Raw genomic sequence first — 22,227 nt, 5'->3', positions numbered from 1 at the left:
GCCGGTGCCGGAAAGGGTAACGGCGGTGGTATGGGAGGAGGAGGGGGAGTTGGATAGCCTGGGGGCGGCTAGACTTCCGAAACAGTAAAACCGCGTCGGTGTGTGCGTCCCCGTAACCACCGCCGTCCTACTCCGCCGACCCACCCCCGTCGCCGTACCTTTACCGGAGAGAGGCCTCTGTCCTTCTCCCTTCGTCGCATCTCCCGCCGCGTCTCTCTGCCTCTCACCCCGTTCTCTCTGTCCTTCCCGTTCTCCACTTCTCTTTCACTATCTCTCTTTCTCTCTCTCTCTCTCTCTTCGCGTTCTCTCCACCGAGCTGCCATCCCTCGCCGTGCCTGCAGCAACCCTATAAACCCTGGTCGTCCGCTGGCGCTAGCTCGTTCACTCGAGCGATGTATCCAGACGTAAGCGAAGGCCGTAATTTCGCGAGTGTCTGCGTGAACCGTTCCTGCCTCTCTCGCTCTCTCATTCCCTCGTTTTCCCGTTCTCTCCTCGTCTCGCTTTCTCTCACTCCTTCCATCGTTCTCTTCCGTTCTCGCGCTCGCCCTATCTCCATCGCCGTCTCCTTCCCATCGACGGCCTCTTTCCCTGTCCTCTTCCTTCACGCGCTTTCGTTCTTGTAAGGTTTCAGGAGTGTGTACACACGCAACCGGCGCATCGTATCAGCGCGCGCGTGTGCGAGGCGCGTACACGCGCTGCACATGCACGCCTTGTACCCTCGCGCGCTTTCACATACACACACATCTACAAAGGAAAATTCTGTCTGTCGGGACGGTTACGTGTCCGAGAGATATCCCCGAATGACGGTGCCTGATCAATCGAGAGGGAGAGACGAGAGACAAGCGGAATCCCGTGAGCGTGCGACTGTGTTTGTCCGGACCTACGACCGTGAGTGGGTCGATTCCGCGTGAAATTCCCGCGCGGAGTCTTTGGGGGGATTTTCGTTGTTATTTTCGACGCGGGAGTCGAGACGACTCAGGAAAGTCCTGGTGGGTTAAGAAGATTGTCTCGGAAGCGCGATTCCGCCTCTACGGCTCAGTGGCTGTCCCCCCCGCGGCCCTCGTTCCCGTTCGCAGACGGCCGAGGGGGATCCGCACCCGGATTAAGCCGCGTTTAATCATTCAGATAAATATTCATCGGGCAGAACTCCGGCAGCGGACCCGCGACGGCCGATTATCATCCCGGGGGCGCGCGATTTTATTTTTCGCCGACCGATTCACAGAGTTGCCAACGCTTTGGTCCGTTCCGTTACACCCGCCTCCCCCGATATGTATATAAGTTTTATATATCGGACTTATGACGCGCGACGAAGCCTTTTTAGCCGAGAGGCGAGGACTCTCGCGGGTCTTTTTTTTTCGCGGCGGCCCCGCTCTTTTGCGGATTTTTATGGCATCGCTGTCGAGGGGCGGGCGGGACGAGCGGGTGGACGAGTCCGGTAGACCCGCGATATTTCGCATATCAATAGCGGATGGCAGGGGCCGCGCTCGATTTGAATTTCAAAACCTTAAATAGGAGGCCGCGGCTCTCCATAAGATAGAACAGGCGATATACCGGTTTTAATAAAGCCCAAGAGGAGGGTCAATGGGGAGGGTGAGGGGCTCCATAGCCACCGTCCGCGTTGACGCAACCGGGAGCCTTTCCAGGCCTGTGGACGTAATAAGGCCAACGTAACGCCTGCCTATCAAAAATCCTTGCACCTTGTAACGAGCAGCTTCAATTGAGGCCTACAATATTTTGTTTGTTTTCAATTATTCTTCCTTGATTACGCACATCATACAGTTAACTCTTCGGATCGTCTTTACATATGCGTTATGCATATAAAAAGCGGCCGGGAATATATGTGATCACTCTTCTTCTTCCAAATAAAATTTCCTTTTACAAAAATGTCGTGATGCGTAGGTAGTGCCGGGGCACTAAGCGGGTTAAGTTGGCGTAGTCCACTTTTAATTAATGCCAGTAGTTATACCGCCCCGTGCCATCTGCTCCATTACTTAGCACGAATGGCTAACGTAATTAGCGTGACCCGCTTCGGTCAATCCCGCATCCTCATTCTCTTTCATTCATCAAATCGATCCCCCGCGTGACGTCAGGCAGGGCGCTTTATCGTTGATCTAACGAATTAATCCTCCACCAACAGAATTAACATCGCTTTCGACCAATAAGAAGCGATACGCGATACGCGATACGCTATTCGAGGACCGCCGATTATGCAAAGTGTCAACTCGTTTCCTCGAGACACCCCGCAGATTTTTAACGAGGCACACGGACACGAACGGAAGCGAGATGCATCGCTCCTGGCGGAAGCCTCGTAAATGCACTTACACTATTTTTGAATCCGCTTTTCACAGTCACGACAAACCTCGGCGGGCTCAATACCGTGCAATTATCGTTCTTTCCGGAAATTATCGTTTCTGGATCGTTGAGCTTTTCTCATTTAGGGATCCTTCTTCTTCTTCTTCGTCTTCTGCTTCTTCTCCTTCATCGTCGTCGTCGACGGCGGCGGCATGGTACATCGTAAAACCGACCTATCCCAACTCAATAATTTCTACCTCCGCGTCGTACCCTGCATTTTCCCGACGTCCCGAGGGAATGGCAGGTGGACCAGATCGAAAGCTATAAAGAAAAGAGAGAGAGAGCGAGCGACTTCATCTTACAATCGTTCCTCTCGACGGACCTTGACGAAAGTTTTTGATCTGCTTTTCATTATGCTCGCGCGCCGAAGATGTAGCGTTCTCATCACCCTCTCGTCGTCCCCTCGCGTTCTTCGCACCTTCGTAGCCGACTTGGCATTATTGGTGGCGGATCGTACACACACAGACACGCAAGCGTATAGATGTGCACAGACGGCAGAATGCACGTCTTCGCGCTTGTTGGGGTTTACGGTTCGTATCTTTATGCACGTGTACGTGTTTGAGAGTACGTTGCGCGGCATTAACGGCACGGAGGGTGGCCGACAAGGGGCGGATGGGAACGGAGAACGACGGCAGCGGCGGCGGCGGCGGCGGCGGCGGGTGCCACGGCAGTAAATCCACGTCTGTGTGGGTGAGGAGAAATGGCTATGGATGGGTGTCGGTGAGATACGGTTGGTGCGCGCGAGGGCGTGAAGGGAGGGTGAGTGCGTCTAGACCGGGGTGAGACTGCGTCACAACCCTGGCCCCGTATCGCGAGGGGGTTCTGTTTAACGACAGACGATCAAGGGATGGGGATTCACCTGCCGGCGCTGCCCCCTTCTTACTCCCTTATCCCCTTGCTCTCTTTCTCTTTCTCTCTCGTTCGCTCGCTACTTCTCTTCCTCTTCCTCTTCGCCGCTCTTTACGACAGTCGGCGGCGGTGTTAACTGCCCTGTTGCCGCCGACATTTCGCTCCCTTTAAACTCGCACCACCGTGGGCGAAGAGACGCGCGGACGAGGGAGAGGAGCCGAAACTGCCCTAGCGCAACGGCTATTTTCACCCCAATCGGTTGGCCGCAACTTCCGCGCGCAGCATCGCGATACTTTCGAGACTGGTCGAAACCGCACGCACCTCGTTAAGCATCGATTAGGCAAAAAGTGAAAGGACTGGGGGCAAGATTGTGTTTGATGTTGAAACGTGAAATTCTCGAACTGCGTTTTCTCATAACAGCATTCGTTTCTGCGCGCCGCAGATTTTGTTGTCGCAATCGATTATGAAAACAGCATGATATATTTTCATTGTACCTATATATCGCTTTAATCGTCATCAATCGCATTTTCGTTCTACGCATTCCACGCGTTTCTACCTTTCGCTTTAATATTGTTCGACTGTATTCTCACCATTTATTTTTTGCAAAACTAATAATTGTATTTTTTCGTAAATTCAAACATAATATATCGTCCATATATATACTTATACTTTAGATGGTATTGCATCGTCCAATTGATTTTCCTACGAATCAATGCGTAGATCCGCGAGTTAAATCATCATTTACACATCATTATATTTTAACGCGGGTTGAGGGGGACAATATTTTAACGTGCCGCACGAGTGCGGTTAAGTGACGGCGCGGCCGCGAATGAGATTTTACGGCGCCGCGATGCTTCCCGGCTCTCGAAATTGACGTCGCTACGAGTGCTCCTTATAAACTCACTTTACTTCCGTCGTCGTTTTAAATAATTACGCTCTTAATGGGGAAGCTGCGTCTAGACCGGGGAGAGACTGCGTCATAAACCTGGGGCCCCGTATCGTGCGCGCGGAGGCTCAACTCAACACACTATCGAGGGATGGCAGACTCATCCGCCGTTCCGACCTACCCTCCCGCCGTCCCGGCCACCCCGTGTCCTCGCCGTTGCTCGAACCAACCCCCTGCCGACCCACTCGCTCTTTGTCCTACTCTTTACGACTACCGGCGCGCGGCGGTAACTGCCTTCTTCCCGGCCGATATTACGTTCCCTTTAAAGCCGTTTCGGGGGATGGTGGTCAAGTGCTCTCGGATATCGCGTTTCAAGGTTTAGCGTGCACTCGCATTTGTATATATCTATGTATACCTATATCTATCTCTTTCTATATCGCGCGTCTTTAAGGCTGTCTAGGGACAACTACGTGATGCACTTAACAGCGTCGGCTCCATCAACATCCGCCGCATCGCTGTCGCTCAATTTCTGATTATCCTGGCGGTCGCTAATTCACTCTCGCTCCGACTTCACATCGGATAGCTTTTATCTCATGGCTTAAATCCCTAACACTATTCCAGACGTAAGATTAATCTCGATTCCAAGATGCCAACTGGGATGCGGTTTGAATCGCGGTTTTGGAGAAGCTACGATACGCTATTATTCATCGTTTGTTTATCGATATGTTCTTGTCGATTACGGCACATGCTCGTATCGATTTCGCGTACCTACCACGTGCGAATACGCGAAGCCTTGAGTACATCCACGTGGCGCAGAGAGCTCGTCGCATTTGGATGTTTGGATCATTTAATCATAACGCGAGATACACGGTTAGATTGACAACAAGCCGTGTCACGTAATCTCGGCCTGCACTCACAGGGAGAGAAGGGGAAAAAGAAAGAGAGAGAAAGAGGGAAAGATAGATGGAACGAAAAAGAGAACAATTGAGACGGAGAGGATCCTATTTAACGACAGATTATTAAGGGATGAGAATTTACTAAGCGACCTTGCCGTTTCACTCCTGTCTCATACCTACTTCCGTCTCGCCCTTTACCGCAGTCAGCGGAGTGTTAACTGCCTTGTTTCCGGTGATATTCCGTACCCTTTAAAGTTATGCCGAGGGCGCCGACGGTGGGACAGACTGGCAGATCGTAACTGTGTAACTCCATGAAACGGCACGCTTCAGAAGTCGCGCGAACGATGTATACGCGAGAGAGCGATATCGTCACGGTGCTTGAAACCCTCGTGAATCGAAACGCAGGCCCCATATTCACGATACCATCCATCGTGTAACACACGTCGCGATTGGTACCGATATTCTAATGACCAGCGCGACCTCGCGTGCACGCATGCACGTGCAACTGCATTTCGACGCATCGCGACATGACTGGCATTGTTTTACGATAATAGACGCGAGATTGTAAATACATCTCGATGACGGCATCCTGCGAACGTAAACGGAAGCATTTTTATTCGCTTTAGTTCCATGATCTTTGATATCTTAACGCGCGCGTTATCTACTAATGCATAATTTACGATAGCATTTCATGATCGTTGTTGCATCCGGACGTGACCGTAAAATTGATAAGAAATAGAAGAAACTCTCCAATTTCTTCGCGAATGAACTCGATAGGCATAATGACGATGACCGATGATTAATGACATTTTAATCTCAACGTCTGACGATCACTACTCCCGCATCAATTTCGCGGGCATCGTCAACCTAACATGAGGGGTGTCATCGTCGCCGTCGTCCTCGGCGTCGTCGTCGTCGTTGACGTCGTACTCGCCCTCACTCGCACGCGTACGTGCGAGGAGCGAGTGTGCGAGCGGAAGACAAGACGGACAGTGAGGTAGTGGGGCAACACGGCGCAGCGGTGGCGGGTGGCGATGTGGCGGCGTGGTTGTTAGAGAGCAACGGCGTGGGGCAGGTCCGGAGCCGTCGGTCGATACCGCCGTCTGTGCGCGCCTCCTTCTCCACGGACTTCCACTTCCCTTCCGCGTTACGCCACCTAGGTCCGGGTCCGGCCGGCGTCATCAGGGCCACCCCAGCCTCCCCGCGACGATTCCGTGTCTTTAAACGCGAGACGTAAGATGCCTGGGCGCTCGTCAGATACGCAGCGCGATCCTACTCTCTTTCTCTCTCTTTCGCTCTTCCGCCCACCCTCTGCCACCCTCCTGTCCTCCTCCTCCCGCTCTCGGTCCGGTTTCCCTTTTCTCTCTCGGTTCCCCTCTCGCGTCTTCACACCGTCTTCGCCTCTCCTCTCATCCGGCTGGACGGAAGACCTGAACGTTCTCTCGTTGACGTCTCTTCCTCTTTCTGCCTGTCACTTTTCTTCTCTCTTTGTCTTTCTTCCCCCGTCGTCCTCTCTCGCGAAATATCGTGAAGATTTCTGGACGAATCGCGCACCGCAAATACCGCTCATCTGCAATTCTTATCGGTGTGCGATCGATCGCTATTGATTCTCTCGTCGGGTTACTTGGATGTGCCCAGCTATTTTCGTGTCGCGTCTTCGTCGCGCACCCTCGCGCTGACCGAATCCTGCGTCAAAGGTTCTTCAGAATTCGCCAAGAACTTTTGAAGGGAGTTCCTTCCCGCATACTTACATCGCGGTTACGCGTTCCGGAGGAAAGGCAGTCGCAAGGTAATTTCGCCGGGTAAATCCGGTATCTTAACGCGTGCCATCGTTCACGTGTCTGTTTGTTCTATCCGGATATCGTTTACCGGGATTCTCCGAGCAAATTCTCGAGTTTCATCGATTCACGCTGGTCCTCTATCTCGCGCGATACGCGCAGTTGGCTCCGATTCCCGCCGTCGCCACGCTCCGATTCCCCGCGTTATCTATTCCGTTCCAAAATTCTCGAGGCAACTACGCAAAGGCGTTATCCGTGTTCCCGTTCTACATGTTCACTTTTCCTGAATATATCATTAAAGGGACAATCGCGGTTTAATTTTTGATATCAATGTAACTTCGTTATTTCTCTGACCTCTTCTCATGCATTTCGAATTCTCAACAATTTTTACCACATTCACCTTAAGAAATGGCGTCCTTCATCCAAATTTAAATTCTCGATACTCTTCGTCATCTTCTTACAAAATTCGAGCGCGCGATGAATTCTTGCGTGGACTCTTCTTCCTCCCCCCCCCCTCTCTCTCTCTCTCTCTGCACCAGCGACACGATTCACTGATATATCGAAAGAGACGACTGCATCGTCTCCTTCCTCCTCAACGCGTACTCTATTCTCTCGCTCTCGTACGCGCTTCATCCTGCTTCGCACCATCATCGATATGACCTCATCTCCTCTCGTGCGAGAAGCGGATGCGTGAGAGACGATTTATCAGGCCGACGCTTTGGCCTCGACGTTTCTTCTTTTCTTCTTTTTCTTTCGCGTTTCTTGCGCTCCGCCGACAGGCAGGCAGGCAGGCGGTCGGGCGAACCAGGCAGGCAGGCTGATCCCGTGGCATGAGAAACGCACGCGGGATACACGTGTCGAAAGGCTACGAACGCACCTGAGCGGATCGGCCGATCGCGAGAGAAGCGCGACCAATCGATTCCACCTCGTGGAGCCAGCTCGCCGCCCCGCGCCCGTGAGCGCGCCGTCATTCTTTGTCCCGCAGTCCTTGTGAGGTGTATTGACCGATCTAGATGTCTCGCGATCCAATCGATCTCCTATTGCGATCTTCCATTGCGGATGCCCTCGCGAAGACTGGCCATCAGACTGATCGTATCTTTGCTCGCGCGCGTTAACGCGAGTATCTAAAATATTTATCGTAATCAATAAGCGGCGCGATCGTGAAACGCGATCGCAAATTGAGAATATCCAGGATTCACTTGAATTTTACAACCGATCAGTTACGAGATCACGCGACGCTGGTAAATTTCATCGTGCGTTCTCACGCTGATCATCGACGGCGCGCGTCCAGCCTGTAATCCCTCGGGACGATAAGGCCGTGCGGGTAAATCCGCTTCCCACTACGCGGAGCGTGAGCGGCTGCTGCGTGCATAACGCGTAGGTTACGCGAGTCGGCTGGCTGACTGGCTGATGTACACGCGTGTAAACCGCAGCCGATACACACACGCGGACGTGACGAGGCGATGCGGGACGACAGGGTGGAAGAAGCGGTGGAAAAGAGAGAGATACGAGAAAGATACGGCGGGTTGCGGGACGGCATTCGCGGGGGGTTGATTGTGGCGCATGAGTGGATTACGCAATTATCTTATGAACGCGGCGCGTACGAGTGCTCGCATCGCTCCATGCGAGGAAGGATGATGGCTCCTGGGTCCCCGAGAAGTCAGACGGCACCATCGCGTACGTGCACGTGCACACAGACACGTACAATCGTGCAGAGCTCGCGCTCACGCGCTTGCACGAACGAAAAGCAGTCTCTCTCCCTTTTCCTCAAATTGGCGGTATTACGCAATTAACCCCCCGTGCCTCCGCGATCCCGCGTGATCTAACCCCGCGTAACCCCCGCCGACCTCGTAAACAAGCGTTTCTTGCCGCACTGCGCGCATAACATACGCACAGCAAGGCGGACCATACATCTATCCTTCGTTTTCTCATTCCAACACGTTTTACTTTGAACCTTGCAGCTATCTAGTCGGCTTAACGCCCGGTCGATTTCGCCACGCTGAAAATTTGCGGATTGAGCACCCTCCGTGAGGGGTGCAACGCGCGGCGTTCTTCCCTGATACCCACAGCTTGCCGCGCAAACTGTCGACGATTTAACAATAAAACTAAAAGCAAAACGAGTCTGTTCGCTGATGTTGTTGCTTGTGGTAAAGCGATTTTCTTCCTCGTATGCTTGCGATCCCCTCGTGAATTCTTCGCAATCGCGAATTATTTTCAGAAACGCTAATTCGCGTTGGTCCGACTGTTTTAATGAGATAGACGCAGAGTCAGATTTATCAGACGCACACAAATTTCGTATTACTACAAGTGTTCAATTATTTCAGTCGATTAAGCGGTGGATCGACGAGTCAGCTCCGCTAAACGGCCCGTTAGACATTCTGGTTACTAATTAAAAATTGCAAAGTACTTGTTTCTTCGATTTGCGCGCCGCGCTGACAATCCAGGTCAAACGCTAAGTATATCTTTTCATGCTGATTACCGCCTCTACCACCGCTTCGCCGCTTGTCAGGTCATATAAGCGTCATCGCGCTCCTGTCGCGGTTAAATAATCATTATCGGATTATCGTGCCATTGTTAGAAATCCGAGCGCAGCGAGCATCGCGCTTGAATACGCCGGCGATATCGATCTGAACACTGAATTTTGCGGAGCGATCTCCACGTGTGCATATGTGTGTACGCTTGTTTGTGTATTTCAGACTGAAGTGATCTCTCGAAATTTGCGTCAATTCGATCGTTAACAAGCGACTGGCGCCAAGTACCGGTAAACGAATTAAATAAAGTGACAACCGTTTTCTCTACCGTGTCTGCTTATCTCGATGAGACGCCGTTCCCGACAATCTCCGCTTTTACGCGTCCGCGTTTCACCCCGCGAGATATCACCTCGAAGAGCACGATTGATTCGCCCGCCGCAAGTTATTCACCCCTTTCCTATGTACGTACACGCGATCGCGCACGCACGTACTCACGCACACGACGACGACGGTGGCGGCGATGATGACGATGTTGCAAAGGTAGTAGCGTGCGTCGTTCGTTCGAACCACCCTCCTTCTCGCATTCTAATAGAATTGTCTCCATTATTAATGAGACTGCGCTCGGTTTCAGCTCGGTGGCGAGCCTCGCTTCCGAGTTACGAGTCTTCTGCATCGGTGTGCGCGTCCACGTGCGTGTGCCGGACACGCCGCTGCGTCCGGGACGCTCTCCTTATTTATTCACATAAGCGGTATAGTGCGGTAACTGCCGACTGCGATGCGGAGGGAAGAGTTTCCCTCCGTGGCGAGGAACGCTTGGGGAAGGCACGTGAGCTGCCCCGAAGCGAGAGTTCGAGAACCACGGTTCCTTAATTCCGGAATGATGACACTGGAGTTCGAGTTGCACATCGGGCACCGACGAAAACGGTCGCAAAAGTTCACGAAAGAATTAAGCGTTTTGTCAGCACGCGCGAGCGAACGTTCCTGGGTATATCTTAAAAGTACATTTATTCTTGAAGTTATTCCTCACTCTTGAAGTTACTCCTCTCTCGCAATTATTGCGCGCGACACAGTTAATTATTTCCTTTCTTCTCGTAGCGCACTTTATCTTGTTTCTTTTGTCAGGACCTTTAGGGAATTGTATTCTGGTACATTTCACATAGTACATCTATGTACATGTTTTATTTTATTTATTTGCAAGGACACTTTTGAGACTGAAATGTAAGAAACTTCTTTCTGTCGGTCCGTGTCCTTGGCGGAGCGCAAGCCATCACGTAGCAAGATCGATATTAACGTAAGACACTCTCGTTCCCGGTTATTAGTTTCTTCTTTAACGGAATTGCATCACGCGTGCGCACCGACGAGCACATCCCTGCTGCCTACTGTCGATCGCCCTCTTTCCGTAGCCCCGTGAGCCCGGCAATTTCGCAATGCCTCTGCGTGCATCGCATCGCCGATGCGGAACGTCGTATCGCACGTAAGCGCGCCGTTAACTCAGGGATCGATGCACCTGCCGAAAGTCCGGCGGCCCGTAAATCGCGACGTATCGACGTGAGGGTTCGCCCCTCGTGCCCTGCGACCACGTCACGTGTCTGTGCTGACGCGAAGGGTGGTTCGGTGCGAGAATTCAAGGCGCGAAGACGCACGGTCGAAAAAATCGTAAAACGAAGATGGAAAAGACAAATATCACGTCGAAATGTAAAATTAATTTCTAGTAGCTTGCTTATGAAATGGAAAATAATCAGAAAAATGTATTGAGAGATGCATTGATGATTATAATTCGTCGAACTTTTGCACATTCGGAGATTTCTTGCACAAACGAAGAAATACCGATGTTTTCTCTTAGAGATATTCGCAGAGAGAGGGTAAAGTAGAGAAAAAAACATTCTCGCAGTTTTCATGAGCCTTCGCAAGTAACAAAGAGATGGATCGGAGTACGAGGATCGAAGAGGAACGAGGGGGAATATAGATTACTTCGGCGGAGACCGTAATTGTCCTTAATATCACGGGCTCTGTCGGACATAATCAAAGATCGACCGACATACCACGGCTCTTTTTCCTCCCTCGTTCTCTTTCGCCAGCCGTCCCGATTACATCCGCAGATTGATATATACGTTGCTCTACGTATATATATCACCATTAGAGAGAGCTATCATAGGTTAATCCTCTCCGAAAGTGGGATTCTTCTCGAATGATTAAAGAGTCTGCGATTTTGCCAAATTTAGTCGACGAAGTGGGCGTGCGAAAATGCACTCTGCAAAAATATTAAAAATCGATAGAGGATATCGCAACTCGAAGAAGAATACAGTTCTAAGAGCGATCACATTTCAGGAGAGAAAGAAACAACAGAACAAGATCGCGTTTCTTCTTTTCGCAGTTTTTCATCAACGAAAGTTCCACTGATCTCCTCGAGCGGTGCCTCACGCGAATGCCAATTAAATAATCGCGATTAATTGACGCCTAAGATTAACTCTTCCAAGGCGGAAGGAGGAATCGTTTGTTCACGAATTGCCTGGGGAAAACGTAATCCGCCGTCGGTGTGCAAGCTGCTTTTAGGACGCTTTGCGCCGAGAAACGTGTGCTCGCGCACGCACACACGCTTATATAGTGTCTCCGTAACGTCGTAGGAATCGCACGAAGGAAGCGGAATAGAGCGTGTACCTGGTTGCACCTGTAGCCGCCGATCCGGAACAATCGAAGCCGAGACGATAATGAGAACGACGGACCCGGGTTCGTCGACTTCCCTTTTACCTCGGCCACGCTCGCCGTAATTTTTTCCCAGCCGTCCTTCCCTTCCGCCCACGCTTTCTTTTTCGCCCTCGTTCCTCAGCGAGGAACGGAGCAGCGTCTCCATCGGTCGCAGATAAAGACGTCCTTTTTCCTGGAAGGACACGAGAAGGCGGGACGCGAACACGGACGCGAAAAGCTCCTTGTCGTCTCTCTCTCTTTCATCCCCGTGTAAAAAGACCAGGCCGGGCACCCTTATATATACGATCGTCCTGGATTACGCTGGTGTTGGTGAGCGCGCAATGACGTAACCGGGACGAGGGAACACTTCACCCGCGTTCTTGCGACGCTCCGCGCCTTCGAGCTCAGCGAATATACCGTCTCTCTATAGAGCTTCTCCGCTCCGATCGGATATTCGAGCGTTCTAATTCGCAGCGGCGCGGTGTCTCGTTGCGCGCGGGAATTATTAAAGAACGTCGTGCGACGCGGTGTGCTCGATTTCATAATTTCTTATTGACGGAATAATTTCTCGTATTGACGGCGCGACGAATCTGTAACGAAACGTTGCTCGGATGGATATTACCACGACGACAGAGCTTCCTTCGGCTGGACAGATTCTGAATATTCCATTCGCATTTGCACGCGGGAGAAATTTTGTAAAGCGCAAAATTTGATTATCGCTGCTGTGTGAACAATTCTTCGAGTCTCGGGAACATTTAACAGAACACCTGACGTATCTCGCAAAGCAATAGTGACGCTAACGACAAGTAATGATGGAGCGAGCGTACCAGAATACTGCATAATTAACTTGAATAAAAATGTTACGGGAAGAAGCGTTTTCCCGATAACGATCTCACAATCTAATCAACGCTTGACATCCGCGAGATCCCCGTCATCCGTTCCCGCGGTGCACCGTGAAGACTCCCGACTTCCGCAGCTTCTCGGAAGATCACGTAATACCTGGAGATAATCAGCGGGTGACGCGGCTGAATTTAAAGCTCGCGAATTACTTCCTAAGATCTCGAGACCGGTCCTTTCACGTTGAAATTCCGTCCGTGGCCTGAATTTCATCAGGCCACCGGCAATCTCGCTTCGTTCGTTGGACGGTATCCTGAAATCCGCGCGCTAATTACGTCGACGTACGTACAACGACACGCAAGTACGTGCAGCTGCGTCGCGTGTACGCAGAAAAGAGAAATGGAGGGAAAGGCAAAGCAAACAAGAGTGCGAGCCTTGGTCCGCAAAACCACCCTCGTTCGCCGCGCGTCTCGCGATCCTAGTTGCAGATCCTGGTGGCTTCTATCACCCGGGTCTCGCCACCATGAGGGTTGCACCGGGTGCGGCGAAACGAGCGAGCGAAAGGGACACAGGGCGTGCAAGCCCGAAAGAGTGAGTAAGACGGAGCGGCCCTTCGCCGTCTCCCTGCCTCGCCCCTGACTCGCTCTGCCCTTCGCCGCACCGCCAACCAGCCAGCCAGCCGGCAGCTTTGAGCTTGCAGCTTTTTGCGGGGGTTCAACCACCTCGCGACTCGGAGCGACGCACGCAGAGACCCTCGTCGAGCTCTCACGCAACCCCCTGTGTCCCTCCCCGGTTGCCGAAAGCGGTACCTAACGTCGCCGTGGCCCGCCCGTCAACCCCGTCGCCGTCTCAGCCTGAAATCTCACCCTCTCCTCCCGCGACCTTCCGCAACTACCTGTCGTTGTCGACCGCCACCGCGACCGGCACGAAAGACGTTACGGGAGAACCTCGCGCCCGCACTGACCACGCGAGAAAATTGCACCGTCGCGCTTTGAGCGTCACGATGTGCGGCGGGCGTAGCGAATCGCGAGCTTGGTGGTTGCTTTCGGAGCTCGCTGTGTCGGCAACAGCAGGGTGCTCAGCAAGATGGTAAGCGTGATACCATGTTGTAATTGGACACGGGAGAAGAGAAACAAATCGTTCAAAAGATTTGGTAACATTTTTCAGCTTTAAACAGAGTGAATTGAGAGAGTCGTTGGACGGGAAAAGTAAGCGTATTTATTATATTATATACATATGTATATATACGCACGCATCAAACATTTAATGAAATAAAAAATAATGTAAATGCAAGCAAATTTCTTGATTCAATGATGAAATCAATTAAAACTGATTTCATCTTTAAAGCAAATTCGTCAATCAGCATCAGCAATCTTTCAGTCATATGCAGGCAGGAAAAAGTTAATCTTTTTAAGTGTCTTGTATTCACCACCTTGTGTTCTTTATCTTCAGAAAGACACTTTTTATTAATAACCCGTACGCACGCGATAGAATTACAACTCGAGGAACGTTTTTGACATCGATTTCGTGTCGAGTCTTGTATCAGGCACAAATGGGGATGACGAAATCGGTATAAAGAGCGAGACGATGAAGGTTTCGCAGCGTAATATGAAAGAGAGGGTGGGCAAGGGGTGAATGTGCGTGGTGCAAACGAGGGGGAGAGGGGAGGTGTGCACACGTGCGTCGCGCATCGCTCTTCCACGAGAGGTTATGGGCGAAAGAGAAGTGCGAAGGACGAGGGTACGGAGAGGGGCTCTCCACGTGAATCGCGATGGCAAGAGGGTGAGAACGAGCGAGAGGGAGAGAGATAGAGGGACGGAAAGGGGAAAGGGGACCCCGAGAGTAAACAGAATTTGCATGGAAACAGTGTGCCAGTGGGTCGCGTCGGGCTGCGGGTATTTAACGCTGTTCGCTTCGCCTCCTCCCCCCGCGCCATACCCTTCGCCACCTCATCGCCATCCTCTTGAACCTCCACCACTCTTCTGTCCTCGGTTCCTCTCTCTCTTCTTCTTTCTACCTACTATCCCGCGTAGTTCTGTACGATCTACCTGTCTCTCTCTCTCTTTCTCTCTCTTTCTTTCTTTCTCTCTCTCTTCCGTCCTCTTCTCGTTCTTCTCTCACTTTAATGTAGCCGCGAGGAAATTGCTCTTTTTAACTGGTAGCATAATTCTTCCACGGCCGACGCGGTAAACGCATTACGGCGGCGACATTATGCATGTAAACGCGGCATTCAGAGGGATGAATGGGCGCGCGCGGGCGCGCGTGCGGAACCCATGTTCGGTTTCCGAGGGGAGACGCAGTGGACGCCTCGCGCACGACGTGATTCTCCGTTCGAGGATGAATGCTATTCGAAAATTGGAAAAATGGGGTAGGTCGTAGGATCAGTGCAGATTTCTCTCCGTAACTAGGTCGGTCGGCTGAAACGTTCACGAAACGCGCGCGTTTCTGTGATAACTCGGGACGCCGAAATACGCGACGGCCCCGAGAATTTACGAGCGTGCTTATTTCCGCGGGAGATCCTCCACGTTGTCTACACGCATCTCGCGCAAAGCCACGGTGCTGTCTCGTTGTCATCGTCGCGAGAATCGCAGTGGAATGACAGGGTTTACGCAAGGGCTTCCCTTCACCAGGTCGGAATGCGCCGAGTCCGGCCGAATATATCAGAATAAGCTTCACCGCTCGGATACGCGTCGAGGATTTATGATCACGGGTGGTCGAGGGTGATCACGAGTGCTATCCCTTCTCCCCGGAAATTCTGGTCGCGCGCGCGGGGGAGGTTTCTTTTCGCCGCTCCTCTTCCGCTTCCGGATGCCATCGGAGAAGCGACACGGCGTGGTAAACAGGGCGGAAGTGCTGCCGCGATATAACAGACGATTACAACGCCTAATAACCTTGCTACTTGACTGGTGTACTACTACTTACTGGAGAGTGGAAAGTTTCGAGTTTGAAAGCTACTTTGACTAGCGGCAGCTAGTCGGCGAAGGAGCCAGAGGAGGTGGCGGTGGCAGCGCGGGTGTAACGAAGTTCCTTAACGAGGCTACCCATTTTGTCGACTTAACTTGATCGATAACTGTTCGCCTACAACGTGCCTTTCAGAGGCGGGTACGAAGGTGGAGGAGCAAAGGGTGGAATGAGGGGGAGGGAGCGGGCACGTCGTCGCGCGAGCTCGGCATTATGCGGATTTCAAATACGAATTAATCTGCTTACCGAGCGCGGCGAAGGAGTGCGCCCGACCGTGTAAATTAATAAAAGGGCGTGGGAGAGCTCTTCGAACGACGTTTTTCTTCGGCGCCTTAATTGCATCGTCATTAAGGCGAATTTTGCTTCGCGCGCGCCGGAAGCCATCAAAGATCGCGCGCATCGTACGATCGCAATAGGCTTCGAGATCGATTAGTGATCAGCATTCACGGTGATTTTTTCGCAATAGCATTACGTTCTTTTTATTGTCATCGACTACTGATTCCGTAAACGGAATTACAATGAGGAGAGATTTTTTACACAATTAGCCAACTTTTGACTCGTATAAAACTCCGTGCTTCTTCCTACTACTCTGCTGCCAAATGTTATAATTTGCTACATCCTTTATTCGTTCTTCCTCCACACTCTGTTCCTTCAGATCATCCGTCACCCCTTCGTACATCATCGTTCATCATGAATGAGTTTTAGAGTAATGTATCAAATACTTTTCAATTTTCACAGTTCCGATTATTATCAATAATAATATCAATTCAGTGTTGTTGACTCATCCTTTTGTGCATAGTACTTAGTACAGCCATGGTACTTTAAATTTACATTTAATATAATATATGCGATGTGTATTCAATAAAACTTATTCTTTTTATTATTATAACAGCAGTGAGATAATAGCGTGTGCCAATGTTAATCTGTTAAAAAATTTCGTTGCATCCGCAGGCAAGGGCTTGAGAGATGGCAACAAAACTTGCTGATAAAAGGCAAGGACGGACGGAGTTGCCGGTTGAAACTCCGCCAGAGTTTCTCGCGAATCCTTTCCCGCCCCACCGTGCAACACCCGCGCGTTTCGACGATGAATCCGTCGTGTTTGCGTTCCACCCTCTGTCTCTCTGCATTCTAGTTAACGGCGCGAAACGCTTTAAAGGAAGTAACAGAAAATCCCAACGTCACCAGATTTTCAAGCTATATAGGTCACCCTGCACGGCGGGGAGTTAACGTACCCGCTTCGCACGCATCTGTCAACCCTGAAACGCCGTTCCCTTTTGTCTCCTTTAATGATATTCAGCGCTACAGCAACGGCGCATTGCCATTAACATTGCCCTTGAATGCAGCACTGTGATTTAACGGCGAACCGCGATAATACGGAACGCGCGAACAATTGAAAATATGATTAACAGAGCGCTAATTAAGCATGGTTAATTTATAATTAGTTATGTGGTTCTCTCTATAATTTATATCTACCATATTCTCTTTTGCAACTATGCATCCGAGGAACAGATTGAAAATTCGAAGGGTATCTGACGATGGTGAAACATCTTGACTGCCGTTCCAGGATTAACGCATGCACGCATCTCGAGCCTGTCCTACAACCACGACAACCCACCCCCGTCGTATCCCGAAGAGGAGGCGCAGGCGGCGGCGGCAGCGGCGGTAGCGGCGGCGGCAGCGTGCGCGACGGCGGCGGACACATCAATAATTACCCATGGCGGCGCAGGGTGGGCAAGACGCGGCGCAGGCATCGGGCAGGTCGGAGGGAGGGTTGGACGACGGAAGAGAGAAAGAGAATGAGAAGGTAAGAGAAAACGGGAGAGACAGAGAGAGAAAGAGGGAGGGATGAGGCTGGAGGGAACGGCGTAGGGAAGCGCGGGAAGTCGTGGTGGAAGAAGAGGAGGAGGGACGGAGGAGACGGTAGAAGAGGAAGAGGAGGAAGAGGAGGAGGAGGAAAGAGGAGTCTCGGGTCAACCGGGGTCAAGTCGCGCCACCAGACGCAAGCCGCGCTACCACCCTCCTTCTACCCCTCGCTTCCTCTCATCCAAACGACCCTGCCACACTTCCCCCTTCTCCGCGGAGTCACCCCCATTCCACCCCCTCGCTTCCGCCTATTCCTCCACGCTTACCTCCCGCGCTTGCCCTCCTACGCGCCCTATCCAAACCTCCGCCGCGCTTCCACCTTCGCTTCCTTCTAGCCGCAAGGGTCGCAAAGAGGGGTGATGGGTGGGTGGGTGGTCAACCACCCTCCGCGCGACGTTCGGCTCTCACGCACGCACCGCAGCCCCGACGACAACCACGCTGGTACCGCTTGCCGGTGAGGGTGGCTTTACGACGGTCTCGCGCCGTATAAAATTCGGCCGACGCTGCGGTGGCCGGGGATGTGTATGGCATTTCTACTTTTCGCCCGGTGGAGTCGGCCTTCTCGGACTGTCATAATCACGGCTACTTCCATCCGCGAAATAACTTCACCGCGATGAATTTCAATGTCGAGATACTTTTGGTATATTACCCAAAGAAGATCCGCACATTTACCTTCTTCCCCCCGATCTCACGAGTTCGAACGTCGTGGGAGTTGCACCTTTTTCTCAAGACTCGAGCGCGCAGAGCGAAGACCACAAATTATCATGAAACTTTAGATCAGGCCGATGTAACTCGAGCGTAACGTAGTTAAAACTTACAGGACCGCTGCCGTATAAACGTCGGCCGAAGTTAACCGAGAGGATGATCTTCCGTCAGTCTGCGAGAGATGAGAGACGGAATATCAGTTAAAAGCTCAGCTCGACTCCAGTTAATATTTACAGGCATGATCCGCTGGGGAAATAATAAACGGGACAAAGGCGGCGGCGGCGGGTGGTGTCCCCTTTCCGCGTTACCCCGCTACGTGTGGCAAAAGAGGGAGGAGTGCCCTCGAAATAATTGTGTCAAGCGTTTCCGCTGAATATCATCGATGCGACGATACGGCCGTTTTTCATTTCACCGGCGTGGACCGTGGCGCGTCTCTTCGTTATTCTATCAAAATCCCCGGACGGTCGGGTTCATCCTCTTCCCCCCGTCCACCCCATCCTCTCCGTCTCACAGAAAGGGTAGACGATACATGTCGCATGTACGCCCGCGCACACACAAGGGGATCAGGTTGACCCGTGAGCCGGTCTCGCGCACGCACAGCGGATACGCGTCCGCGTTCCGGGTGCTCGATTCCGCTCGCGCGGCACGTTGCCCGTAAACGGAATCTTCTCGGGGCTTTCACGAAGCTCTGCGTACGGACAACATGCTATATATACCCGAGGCGAGAAATAAAATGCCCCACGTTTCTCGCTTTTTATCGTGCCGTCCACTGTGGCCAGCCCGGGCGTGTTCAGAATTCCGCCCCCGTATAACGTAAGTCAGTGATACCGTCGAGAATCGCGCGATCCCTGCGTCTTCGCTCGCGTCCGAATCCTCCTTCCTCGAGCGCATTCGAATTTCACCTCTCGTCGTATACCCCTCCGCGTTTTTCTCTCTTGCCCTTCCCTCGTTGCTTGCGAGAAACTCTAAACGCGAACACGGTAATGTCGTTAACGTTGTATCGCGTCTGTGTTATTTCAGATATCGTATAATATTCGCATATAATGTTCATTACCGGATGTGATTTGTACAGCACGATCGAATTAATTTCGTGGTAATGAAAAATCAAACGTTGCTTTCTTCAGACTCGCGCGATAATCGCGATGCGAGACGATTTGCGGCAAATATTCATCAAGTATCAATTTTCAATTTTTATGTCTTCAAATGGATCCTTGCGTAAGCGAGCCGGATATGTGATCATTTCGGGAAGAATAACCCGTTTGAGAAAAAAGGACAGATCGACGAGAGGACGAGAGACTGTTTCGCGATTGAGACACAGGCGTGCTCTGCTTATCGCATCGATATTCTCTGGGCGGCGCGTTCCCGGGAGAATCATACACGTCCGGTCAATTACTCTCCGAATCGTCAAAGGCCCAGGCGCGCGGACTTCGTGGAGGAGAAATGACATAATTACGATAATTGATCCAGAGCACTCCGGCCTTTGTCAACCTCCAGCGCGAGGTCGAATCCCGTCGACAAACGCGAGTTTGCGTCGTGCGCTTCCATCCTCCCCGTCCCCCTTCGAGATCTCGCTTGATCCGTACAAACTCACCCTTCGCCATCAACCTCTCTCTTTCTCTCTCTCTCCCTCTCTCTCTTTCTCTTCTCTTTCTCTCCTCGCTTTCTGTCGACCGTCCCTCCGCCTCCTTGGGGACGACGGGCACGCACGACGTCGAATATCCGTCTGGCCACCCAACTTTACTGCTAGAGGCCGACTGGAAGGAGGGAGGAGGGCAGTCGACCGAGGACGCGGGAGGGAACAGGGGATTGAGGGACAGAACCGAACCCAGAGTTCGTTCACACCGGGCTGCTCGTCAGACAACGGGTCGGAGAGACGATAATATTCGGGATCGGGGCGTAAAACTTTGTGCCCCGGGAAAAGAGATAATCGGCCCCTCAGAAATTGCCCACGCCGAAGTCGCCGTCGTCGACGTCGTCGTCGTCGACGTTGTCATTGTCGTCGTCGTCGTCGTCGTCGTCGTCGCCGTCGTCGTCATCGTCGTCACGATTTCACAATTCGTCGGAGACGGGCGGGACGCTTGGACGCGTCTCGCAATAAATCGCCGTCGCGTGCACGCGCGCGCACATTTTGCCGATTTTGCACGCTGAGAAGCTACCGGCTTCATCAGCTCGCTGTCACCTTTCACCAGCATTACTCTGATGAACGGAAGAAAGATGAGACGAGAGCAACGAACGCACAAATTCGTTGCACGAAGTGTCCCACGTCCGCTGCAGTCCCGATCGCTTTCGAGTTTTCGAGAGTTTATATACCCTCTCCGCGAAAATTCGATGAGGTTCTCATTATCTCGACGCAATTAACTCGTGAATTAATTACTCCGCTGGGGATTCTGTTACAAATAGCTGAGAGATATGGTTTCATTGCCCGTTTAGGTTTATCCTTAAGAATTCTCTCAAAGAATCTCCACATTTGCAACATCCGACGATTCAGACTATCAAAATGCCAGTGCAATTAATTGAACAATTCAATTGAATGACTAGATAGATCTTTGGAGAAATTTTCCATCTAATAACAATATCGTCATTAATTATTTACGTCACAGTAGCAAGACTTTCTGAATACAGCACGTCAATATTCTCACTAATTCTTTTCTGTTACGTGAGATAAGTCCGTCCACATACTGACGTTTCCACTGCATTTCCGCACTGCGTTCACTCTATGTCAATCCCGACTAGAAATGTTGTCAGGTTTACCTAATATGTTATAAGGACCTGATGTGGTTGGCGTAAGGTAATCCTGAATAAGGTATACCTAAGAATATCCTCATCAGGTTCAAATATGTATGACCTTTTTAGGGTTAAAATAATAAGGAACATATTAGGACCTTCTTACGTTATGCCTGATATTTCAAAGTACAAATTTTGTTGAGGTTTACATTATTAGTACCTACTAAGGATCTTATTCCTTCATCCTGATATTTTTTTTAAATTTAGAGGTAAAGGTTTCCTACATCTGGTCCTACATCGGACCATACGTAGTTTATCATATTATAATGTACGTTATATACTTAATGTTATACTTAATGTAGAAAGAATAATAATTTCTACTTAATTTGCGAGTATTAATTATTTTTATATCATATACATTTCAATGTACTCGATTATGGAACAATAAGAGACAAAAATCAACACAAGTGTGTGTTTCTCGCCTCTGATTCACCAAGCGACCGATAGATGGCCAGGTCAGGCGTGACGTTCTCGCAAGAAACATTTGGTTAGCACCTTACAAATAACCATCTGGAAAATCGATCCGGTACTCTAATCTTCTCTTCTTTTGGACTCTTACTTAGAACATATACTAGTAGTATGTGTTCTAAGGTCTCTTACACTCACCGAAAATATCAAGTTTTAGTAATCCTTTAGACGACTTGGTGCTGTCTGGGTAGTAAGGATTTAATAATTCAACCCGATATAAACCTGATGAGGATATCCAGATAAGGATCTAACTTGTGCTGCGTTACATGACTGATTAGGTCCTGATGAATTTACCTTATCAGGACCTGATAATAAAATAAGGTCAACCTGATCAGGACCACTGGATAAATTTCTAGTCGGGATGTTTCGCAAAAATCTTTTATATCTGCACACTCGGAGCCGCTCTGTCGATATACGCGAACGTGTTCGGACATAATTATTACGACTCCGCGCGTGTTCCGCGCCGAAAACGGCCGCGTGCACGGCGCAATAACCGGCGCGTTCGCGCGTCAACGCCACTTGTCTCCCGAGGGACGCGTTGGGACCCTCGAATTTTCGAGTGCTCCCGCGTCCGAGGGTAAACGCGGAGGGTTCCGCCACCGGTCCGAGCCCCTCCCATCGCTCCTCCGCCTGCCTCACCCCTCAACGTCCACGCACCACGCTATTTTCGGTTGTTCCGTGCACGTTACGGC

The 22,227-nt window shown here is 51.1% G+C and overlaps 1 protein-coding gene across 3 annotated transcripts in view; it reads left to right on the top strand.

Annotated features, from left to right (window-relative positions):
• Positions 1-22,227, top strand: part of LOC105287554 (slit homolog 2 protein) — a 74,270-nt gene that overhangs the window by 17,852 nt on the left and 34,191 nt on the right. For 2 of the 3 annotated variants that reach the window (XM_026969955.1, XM_011353165.3), the window contains exon 3: positions 17,280-17,519. The exons of the other annotated variant lie outside the window; for it this stretch is intronic. In XM_026969955.1, the coding sequence (XP_026825756.1) occupies positions 17,430-17,519 (90 nt within the window). In that variant the 5' untranslated portion in view covers positions 17,280-17,429. The remainder of the gene's footprint in view (positions 1-17,279; positions 17,520-22,227) is intronic. 3 annotated transcript variants of the gene reach the window in all.

Source organism: Ooceraea biroi, chromosome 5 (genome assembly GCF_003672135.1).
Source record: "Ooceraea biroi isolate clonal line C1 chromosome 5, Obir_v5.4, whole genome shotgun sequence".
In the NCBI taxonomy this organism is placed as follows: Eukaryota; Metazoa; Arthropoda; class Insecta; order Hymenoptera; family Formicidae; genus Ooceraea; species Ooceraea biroi.
The sequence above is the reverse complement of the archived record's forward strand: the minus strand, read 5'-3'. Positions and strand labels throughout refer to the sequence as shown.